This window comes from Pavona decussata, unplaced genomic scaffold, assembly GCF_977016875.1.
Source record: "Pavona decussata unplaced genomic scaffold, jaPavDecu1.1 SCAFFOLD_59, whole genome shotgun sequence".
Classification (NCBI taxonomy): Eukaryota; Metazoa; Cnidaria; class Anthozoa; order Scleractinia; family Agariciidae; genus Pavona; species Pavona decussata.
In genome coordinates, this window is record NW_028145481.1 from 1,741,494 (window position 1) to 1,752,172 (window position 10,679).

The 10,679-nt window shown below is 36.8% G+C and overlaps 1 protein-coding gene across 1 annotated transcript; it reads right to left on the reverse strand.

Moving 5' to 3' along the window:
• Positions 1-1,161: 1,161 nt before the first annotated feature.
• On the reverse strand, positions 1,162-7,479 carry LOC146479364 (uncharacterized). The gene is made up of 5 exons (XM_085111003.1): positions 7,349-7,479; positions 4,346-4,512; positions 3,378-3,427; positions 2,324-2,405; positions 1,162-1,351 (listed from the first exon to the last, which is right to left on the reverse strand). The coding sequence occupies exons 1-5, from the start codon at positions 7,461-7,463 to the stop codon at positions 1,190-1,192; spliced, it is 576 nt and encodes a 191-aa protein (XP_084967129.1). The 5' UTR covers positions 7,464-7,479; the 3' UTR covers positions 1,162-1,189.
• Positions 7,480-10,679: the final 3,200 nt, after the last annotated feature.

Below are 10,679 nucleotides of genomic sequence, written 5' to 3' on the forward strand. Positions count from 1 at the left end.
AACTAAAAAATCTATGAAGGCGCCAATTGTGTCTTAAAGAAATAAAATATGCAGCAAAAGATAAAGAAGACGTTCCTTTTTTTCATCATAGTAGTAAGCGATGAGCCATTTTAGTTTTGGTGTTTGGTATATTCTGGGTCGGAATTTGTTTTACCAACTTCCTAAAAATGGCGGATGATCGGACAGATAGCGTGCGTGAGGACTGTTCAAGGTTGCTGAGCCAATCGATAGCAATCGATGAACGGTTTTTGTGTGGTTATCGATTGGTCATCGATTGGGCGATACCAATCGATACCAATTAACTAATTTTATCGATTGATATCGATTAATCGATTGAATTTCCGATCATCGGTCTCCATCGATTGGATACCCCGGGCTTATTGTATACCCGAGTGAATCACGTTCCGATCAGCTACCCAAAACATCGGCATAGCATTTGCTGTTCAGCCCTCGGCAGTGTCCTGAATTTCACGTGCAGTTTTTTTTTTCGAACAAGTTCCGAAATAACTGGCTAATTGGGATTGCCCTGTCCGCTGGCCTGGTATATACGGAAACAATTATTCACCTTAGTGTCAGTAAATAGTGGTAGATATTTACCTCTATGCGAATATCCGCCACTGTCCATCTCCAAATCGGTGAATGACTGAAGGCTATCCTTGGCCCTGTTAATTATTCAGTAATTGCACAGCTATTGACTGTGTCAAGGTTACAGTCAGTCTACATCACGCAAGACCAGTATTTCCGAGAAACAGCCTGGGAACGAGGTTGCGAATTCCTCTTTGTAATGTCCGGTGTTTCAATGGAATCTTGAAGATTTTTCTGGAAATCTTTCCGAAAACGACGCATTAACTAAAAAAAATCAAAATATTTTGGAAACAATTGTTATTTTTGAAATTCTTAAAACCGTCATGTAAAGACAAATTCATAGCTTCAAACCGTCAATAAACTAGGGAAATTAATACTGGAACTCTGAAATCTCGCTGCGATGTTCAAAACTGCGTTCAAATTTAAAAAAATATTGGTCATGCGTGATGTAGATTGACCGTAAAACATGCATGTGGTTTCCCAGTGGCCGACAGAGAGAAAAGAAGAGACCCCAAGCAAAGCGAGTAGAGGGCAAACCAGCCTTTCTTCACTCTACCCCCAACAGGACAGCCTCGTCTGTTGCTCCATTATTTAAAGGCCTTTGTCACGTCTGAGACTGGATCTTCCCAAGGAGGTGCTCAATCTGATGGCTCATAATAGGCTGTCCTTTCCGTGTTCGTCGGTTCAAGCGTCCAAATGTTTCTCGACGCTTTTTCATTTTCTCTCGAACCTCTTCTCTGTGCTTCTGTATCATCAGCTCTTTTTCCTGTATGTTGATGGGAAAAAGTGAAATTTTAACAGTACACCACAAGGTTTTGCTACACGGCTACGTATTTAAGTTTAAATTTTTGCAAAAAGGACTGTTTTGAAAAGTTGAAGTCCTCTAGCATTTTTCACTGAAAATTTTACTTTTTTAAACTAATTAAGCCTAGCTAAACATGTTTTTAGTAAAGGCATTGCCATGGTTAGGTTAACAACTGCAAGATATCCAATTAACCACAAAACCCCGCTTTTTGTAAATTATCTATTTTTAAGCCAAAGAAGTCGCTCGTTTGGAAGCGAATACATGTACTCCTCACTTGAAACACAGACAAAGTGGTTAGTTTTTAAAGATCTTACTTACAACTTCTTTTTAACTTCCCACTTATAACTTGACAGCATGAACAAAACGTTTTTAATCAAAATTTTCCAAGCTATATCCAGGTAGAAACTTAGGTCATCCAGTTGTAAGCGCTAAAGTTATGCTGTGTTCACCTTTGTTTTGTCTTACATGAAGCTTAAAACAAAAGTTCAATGGCACTTGTTGACAAGGAAAAGTGTCAACGATCACTTTCTTAATTATTTAAGCGTTCACTTTAAACATTTCACTGTCAGGGACGTATAAAAATAATGTGTTTTCTTCCTCCTTTGGGATTTACAATGATAGGTACACAAGTTACATTGGTATTGAAGCTGTATTACATCATCACATGGGCACCCACATCACAGTACCATACAACATTGTACTTCATTTCCCGAGGAGTTATGTCAAAGCTCAGCTTATTATCTACATGTGCATGTAACTACCATCCATCTCTTTTAAAAGGACACTCACTTCTATGGGGATGCACATAAATTGGTTCTATTTTAGATTGCATTAACATTTATTGAGTAGCTATCTAGAGAGTTTGAAAATGTCTTAAAGATATTAAATTTTAGAAATATACATGTACCGCAGTTTTGCAATGAAAGAACAAACCTTTATTTGCTTTTCTTTTTCAAGTTTTCTTTTCTTGAATTCACTTTCAGCTGCCGCAAGTCTGTTAACTGGTTTTTGTTTCCTGAAAAGAAGAAAAGATTTACATGTAACAAAGAAAAATGAGACTGAACGTAAATATGTGAAACAACTGAGATGATTTCTTTTGTTTTAAAGCTGAACAAAAGTTCTAATGTATAACAAGTCAGTGTAGGCTCTATTATGACTAAGAGAGTTTTTTATTATTATTTCTAATAATAAAAATTCATAATTCATAATTAATTCGATTCATAATTGCTCACAAATTACGTGTACATGTGGATGTATTTGCATACCTATATATACATACAGTGTATATATACATAAGGATGTTACAAGAATTCTATGAAATTATATGTACATATTAGTAGTTCTATACTACACATAGTTACAGATATTCATATCTATAAATGTATAATATACATAAAGCTATTACAGTGGCATTGCGAACTACTGTACCTAAGAGAGTTGCTACTAGTAATGTTAGAACTTTTACTTAATATTTGGTTCGGTTTTTGGGCTTAAGTCATTATAAGCTTGCTGGGCAAATTTGGAACCTCAAATCATAGAGTAAACAAGGAACTGTATCTGACACAAGAACCAGTCTTTATGCATACCAAATTAGAGCAAATTTGGAGAAATTTGGATTCCAAGACCAAATCAACACTTATGTTCCTTTTGCACCTCCATTTGTGACTCAGAACATGTACATGTAGTCCATCACAGGAACCCAGTATGAAGTGACTAGTAGCAATTCCTGTTCCCTCTGAAGCATGATGTTTAAGTTGATCACAGGGATTATAAATTACCCCCAGTACTCTGCTAGGAATATGTACTCCAGCACTTCACCAACATAACCTACACAAGACCATATCCACAGCTTGTGGCAACACGTCTAGAAGTCCTGTGGTAGAAACCTGGCTGAAGCCACACAAATAATAGTCATGTACATGTACTGTAACATAAGATTTAGAGATAACGTTAATTTTACTAAAATAAATTATTATTTTCGACTCACAGTTGACGATTCTGTTTTCTGATTCCTTGTAAACAGCTCTCTGTGTTTCCCTGGTAGTTAAATACAGTATAATACACCTTTTAATTACCAGAATATATGTACATGTAAATGTAAAAAATTGATGTGGTTCTTAGTTTTAAGTGTGTAAATAGAGGCCCATGTTTTAACTGTTAAAACAAAAGCTAGTGAGAAGTTCTGGATTGCTTCTTGTAATTCCACATTTGAAATGGCTTCAACTGAAATCAACCCATTCCGCTTGGGGTTGATGTCACTTTTAATATTATTATTAATTAATGGAACATGTAGTTCTGACTTGTCCCCAGTCGTCTCTCAGTCTACAAAAAAAGCACGACCGAGGGGGAGCGTGAGGGGCTCTCGCACTCCCTTTGGTCATGCTTCTTGCCTTTCTGTCTCCAGTCTGTGATTCCCACATCCAATAGAGATGACTAGGGATGAGTCAACATGTAGTTCAAATTAAAATATTGCATCAAGAATTTTCTTTACAGCAGGAAGACCGTTGTGATTGGTAGCTTTGAAATCCAGCAGATCACGTGTAACTCCAATTCACCTCTCACGTCCTCAAAGGAGATTATTTACAAGCAAATCCCAAAGAAGGCATTATTGTAATTTGCATCTAATCATTGGCCAATTGTCATGATTGAAACAAACATGACTTCAAACATTTTGCTATGTCAAACATGGTTGTGCAGTTCCAGAAAATATCCATACTCTTCCCCCACGGAAGGTTTTTTGTTTTGCACCCCCGTCCCCCAGGAAATTCCAGTTTAGCTTCATACTTTGCCTCGAATATTTTGAAATTTAAGACCCCCTCCCCCTAGGAATTTCTGATGACCTTCCATGGGATGGGTATGGATTTTTTCTGGAATTGCAGTGACATTGTTTTGCCATCAAACATTAGTTTTGATGTTACATATATATTTAAAGGTTACATTCTTTCTAATACAAACCTGTTCAGTTACCTCTTTGAAAGAGGTCGCATTGGAGCCACGTCCTGAATTTGACTTAGCTTTGATGTCTGATGATTTCTGCAGCCTGTGCTCTTCTTGTGTTTTCTGAAGTAGTTTCCTGTACTCTCTAAGTGCTATCTTTTTCCGTTTCTCAACAAATGCATGGCCTGAACAGAATAAAAATCTTCAATGAATGAATGAAAGATTATATTTGACTGACAACGGGATTCAGTGCTTTGTGGAACGTAGAGTATATGAATTGATTTGTTTTTTCTTCAGAGTGTAAAGTATTAATGAGTCAAATGAGTCATGAGTCATGAGTCAATGAGTCAGGTCTAAAAAAAAATCCTGTAGAAACAATAAAATTATGCGTTACATTTACTTATTTGGCTAGTTGTTTTATTGCTGCCTGCACAAGGCAGCTAGTTTCCTTTTAAATCTCGACCCGGGCTGTTTGTCTGCAGTTCCCAGGCCCTGCCGCGTAGCACCCGATCAGAAGCAAAAAATATGGCGGCCAAATTATAAATGTTGTGACTGCTATGGAAGAAAGTCTTTAATTCCCTTTGAACACAGCGCTTGAAGTAAATTAAGTTAAACCTGTTGTGGAGTTTCCCAGCGCTCAAAGACTCAAATCTGTGAACAGTCTTTCTTTTCGGTGTATTGATGATTTGGCCGGGTTTGAAGTCGAAAATCGATCGCAAGTGCCAAGGAAAGTTCTTTTACATATGTATCGCTAAGCTACGGACTAGTTTGTCATGCTGGTGTAAATTGGAAAAGGGAAACCCTAATCGTAAATCACTCTTTTTCACCCTTCCCAACTTGTCCCCCACGCCACTGCTTTGTCGTATCCTGTCTTAGTAGTTTTATCTACTTTTGTCCTGCATTGACTGAGATTTCCTATTATCAGGAAGAAAAATGACTTGGTATTAATTATCCATTTGTTTTTTTTATGAAAAACCGCTGATCCGACCTGTTGACTCATTGACTCATGACTCATTGACTCATTTGACTCATAAAACATCCGTTCCCTTTTCTTCAGTTGCCTGTAAGTGATGGGTTGCACAATCTGTTGAGGACGTCAACAGATTGTGCAACCCATCACTTACAGAGAACGGATGTTTTATGAGTCAAATGAGTCAATGAGTCATGAGTCAATGAGTCAACAGGTCGGATCAGCGGTTTTTCATAAAAAAAAAACAAATGGATGTACTTAACCTTTTCTAGGCATTGAATCGAGAAGAAAAGAAAGATAGTATGGCAGAGGGAACAAGGAGAGAGGCTTACAGTATTTCCTTCTGCTTAGTTCGGAGTTTGGCATATACACTATATGCATGGTGAATTATTCTGTGGTTAGTCAAGTAAGTGCCTTCATTGTCAACATTGTTTTCTCCAAGTTTCTGTCTACAATTTCAATCTGAGATTACTCTGATGCCTTGATACAATCAACTTGGATCCTTCAAGATTGGATCTCTAATTTAGTCACCCACATACTGGAGGATTATAGAGGTTAAATTTAGTATCAGTCTCCACAAAAAGAACTTTAACTTCTTGCCGGATGGATCAAAAATTATGAATTTCTCTAGATTATTTTTATCAGCAAATAAGTTATCTACGATCACTTTTCACAAAATGTTAACATGCTGTTTTTCTTCTGTTGGCAACAATTACAGCTAATTATCTTGAGGAGAATTTGGTACCCAAATACTTCACCAGGTTTGCCTGAACAAAATAATTTCTTTTTTTCTTTGGTGACTGGAAATGGAGGGATTGCAGACATTCACAAAAGTTGTTTGATTTGCAGGACAGAATGAAATGTGGCTAAAGACAAGCGACAAAGTTTCCAGAACGAAACCCGGCATAGAAAAATCGAACCCAATCGAACTAAATTTCAATCGCACTCAATCAAACTCAACCCGTGGATTGAGTTCGATTGAGTTCGGCAATCGAACAAAATCGAACTCACCGAAAAGAAAAAAAATCAGTCGAACGAAATCGAACGCTCGATTTTCGAATTCACGATTTGTATAAAACAGGAAAACATTGAAAATCCCTAACCATCTTGGAAGCTCAAGTTACTTCAGTCCAGAGTGTAGCGCACGTGTTTTCCGTAAACGAAGAAATTACGCAGAAATGGCTTCAGATGCGCTGTGGATTGTAAGCTTCAAATGCGTAGTAAAAAGGCTACCAGGAATGCCGCTTTGACATCAAGGATGGCAAAGGTTTTTAGTAATTTGCTTGTATTTTTGCATAAAAGTAACCCTTCGATTTGTCATGCAATTGCAAGTAAGCTAAAAAAGGAAAGGGTACGACAATTTCGGAATACGCCTGCAGGAACAATGATAGCTTTGTTCTGTTCTGTTCTGTTTTCTTAACTGCCGCGGACAGTTTATAAATGGGGTTTCTGTTATTGAATAAATTGTAACAAAGTACAAGAAAAACCTGCTTTGATGGGCTTGCTTTGCATAGGTTTACCAGAGCCAATCGAACTCAATCAATTAAATTGTGTTCGATTGAGTTAACTCAATCGAACACAATCAGATGGATTTAGTTCGATTGAGTTCGATTTGTTCGATTGAATTCGATTTGTTCGGAAATCGAACTCACTGATAGTCTGGTGTTCGATTTCGTTCGATTGCCGAACTCAATCGAACTCAATCCACGGATTGAGTTCGATTGAGTTCGATTGAGTCCGATTTTCGAACCTTCGATTTACTATCCCGGGAACGAAATTATGATGACAGTTACCAAATGAGTTCAAAATAACGAAACTTGTACTAAAATGAAGCTAAAACAAAGCGACATTATGCTAGGCTATTGACTTCTTGAGGGAGTAAACACGTTGAAACGGACTCTTTGTGGTTATACTCATTTTCAACGTAATTCTTTAAAGGTGAGAGTGAAATTAAAGACCGATCCTCAACAGCAGTCAACAGGGGTATGGAATACATCCTAGGGACCAATTTAATTATTTTAGGATATTTCACAATAAATCAAAACACTCACCTTTCTCTTTATTCCCTATGCTTAGTAAATTGCCAGGTTTTCTCCAGCGGGTTTTTGATTTTCCCTTAGAGTCTTTTGTCTGCTTGTGCTTCGCTTTTCTCTCCTCGTCCGCCATTTTGAAATTTTTGATGTTACCGCTATTCATTGCGGGCGCTCCTTTGCAATCTCATTCCCAGGGTCTCTCGTACTTTCTAGCTGGTCTTTGTGGGCGATAGTTTACTACGAAAATCCCTTCCACCAGACTAGCTGCCCCTGGGTCTCAAAGGATGAGCACTGATCGGACAACACTTACAAGAAATCAATTACATACAAGATGGCTTCAGAAGTTTTGTGAAACATTTATGTTTGGTCCCGAAGAACTTTCTCGAACTGAATTGCGGTAGTCAGTTATCTATTCATCACTTTGATACGTGGAGTTTAAATATCAGCTTTGAATGAATGATTTCACTAGCACTCCTCAAACCTGTTATGGTATTTTGTATCATCCAAAGTGGTGAAAAATAATAAATACTAAAGCAACAGTTATAAAGCATGGGAACAGTGATGCATTATTCAGTGAGTGACACAGGCAAACTCGGAAAAAAATCCGAGTGCTCCTATCAAGAGTCGAACCTAAGACCTTCCGATTACTAGTTCGGATGCTCTACCACTGAGCTACAGGCCATTAAACTAGGTTCATGGGACAAACATCCTGCATACTACTAGGATTGGAATATCATGTGTGGCATATGCGCAATGGAATTAATGTGATGGAATATGTTAAGCGTGGTGAATAAAAGAGAATGATGTATTATTTATTTAGTGACACAGGCAAACTCGGAAAAAAATCTGAGTGCTCCTAACAGTTCAAGCATAATGCAAAAAAAGGAAAGGAACACAAACAAAGAAATCATAAGATACCAAAACTAAAGAAATTATTTTCTCGATTTGGCGCACGGCCAGGGCCGTACGTAGGATTTTTTGTCTGAGGGGGCAAACTCTGCACACCCCTCACAAGGTTCTCCCGTATACAGACAGGGTTTCTAGTTAAACGTTTTTTGTTTTCACCCCTACACACATACACAGAAAGTTGCCTCTAAGACCTTTAAAGGAGACGAAAAACACTAATAATTTTTGTCTTTAATTGTCATGATTTATTATGGCATAAACACCTTGTTTAGCTGTAACCAAACATTGCCATATCTCAATAAGAAAGACAGTTAAAACTATCACGCACTTAAATGAGCCAAACCAACCCGGCTGAAATGCCCTATGTGGCATCAAAAACACCGCCCCTGACAGATTAAGAGGACATCAAAACTCATCAGGCACGAATGACCTGTGAAGTTGAACAAACGATGGTTAAATCAAAGGCTCTATCAAATTCTCCAAAACCGCTACAAATATTTGAGAGTAGCGCAGGCCTTTAAAGACCAATTTAGCTCTGTAAAAACATACTCGTGTAAGCTAGATTCAAAAAGGCTTAAACACGCGCCAGGGAGTCGCGTAGCGTCAGTCTTTATTTACACGCCAAATTCTATACCATAGGCCGAGCTCAAATTGCAAATCATTTTTTTTCGTAAGAAAACTCGTACTGGCTTTTACCTCGAAAGATTTTCCAAAATAACTTTTTGGAATTCACATTGAAGAATGATTTTTTCAGCCAAATTAGTCGATCTTCGTGTGATTTCGGATCAGTATAGCTACAAGAAATAGCTCAGCAAACTCAAACACTGTGTTAGAAAAAAAAAAGAGTTTTCCTGGCGGGGGCAGCTGCCCCCTCTGCCCCCGCGCTATGTACGGCCCTGACGGCTATGGAATTCTTAACCGGATAATATTAGAAAGTCTGACAGCAGAAAAAATTTTATTCAAAAAACTAATACATGAAATACTAATCAACATTTTAAAAAAATGTTTACCTTACATCCTCTACAATTCTTGAAATAATGAAAAACTTGTAAATTTGTAACAATCCTTTATTTTCTATCAGCTTACGAATCCTTTTAGTTTTCTATATTCACTTGTTTGTTTACTACTTATTTAACTTTTATTTTAGTTGTGGCTGTCAATTTGTAAACACCAAATTTATTTGTATTTAGTTAAGTATAGACATACCTACCCGCCTCGACTAGCTTTAGGTATTTGCTGCGGGTAAGTATATAACTAACTTGTAACTGTCTGTTTTAATGAAGTGTTGCATGTTGTTGTTGTTGCTAATGTTTGTCGTCGTGCCTTTCGAAGTTTTTCACTATTCAAAAAATACATATATTTATATTTGTTTCGGTCTTTTAAAAAACTTTAATGGATGACGAGTCAGACGAAAACACCACGTATCACGTGACATCGCCGTATCATCAGGGAGTTGACTGTCGATGATTGTAAGGTAATATTAACCCTTAGCATTATACCCAAAAAAGGGGAAAGCGAGTTAGTTCAAAGTTACCCGAATTCTGACTAACATCTAGTCTTTACCTTTCAATTGGCAAACTTTTCAAAAACAGAAATTCATGAAAGTTTTCTTTCTGTCCGAGACAAGCGGATACCAAATTTTCAAAAGATACTGATAATAATAATAATAATAATAATAATAATAATAATAATAATAATAATAATAAAAGTCTTTATTTCCTCACGAGATAAAAAATGCATATCTCATGTCACAATATTTGAGTAAAAACTACATACATCTAAGTTATTTACAATTAAAATACGCTCACATAACTAAATTGTATTTAAAAATTAGGCGATTAACGTAAGAGTTCTTGAATCTATCAGTATTAACTTTCGGATACTGACTGATTACTTGGAACAACTAGGCATTGAATTAAGAAAAGATATCAGATCTGTAATGACTGTTTGATGTAACTTGATCAGTCAATAAGACTGCATAGGAGAACAAGCCTGACTAGCTAAACGTCAAATAAAATGGAACTGTTTGTTTTACTACTTTTATGATCAATACAATAGCTTGTCCTGCGATTAAAAAAACAACAACTAAGCAAACAAAAGAGTAAAAAAAAGGAAACTATTAAATAAGAATCAAGTGAGACTCCTTAAAATTTATATTTTTAATTTGTTGCATTCCAATCAGCAATTCAACTTTAGTCATGTAAGTCTCATATCTTCAACCACTTCGCGGAAATCACGGCTCTAGTTGATCGAGAATCGCACCTTATTTCTTAAAGCAACACTTTAGCATTAGAAATGTTTTGCCGAATAGATATCTCGACCCGGTGCGTTAGATGTGTTTCAATTTCATCAAACTGAACTTCCTAATGAAATAGCTACAAGATATAAAAATAATTATTGTAGCGAAGCTGCAGAGAATCAGTTGCAACAAAGCTGTTTGTTA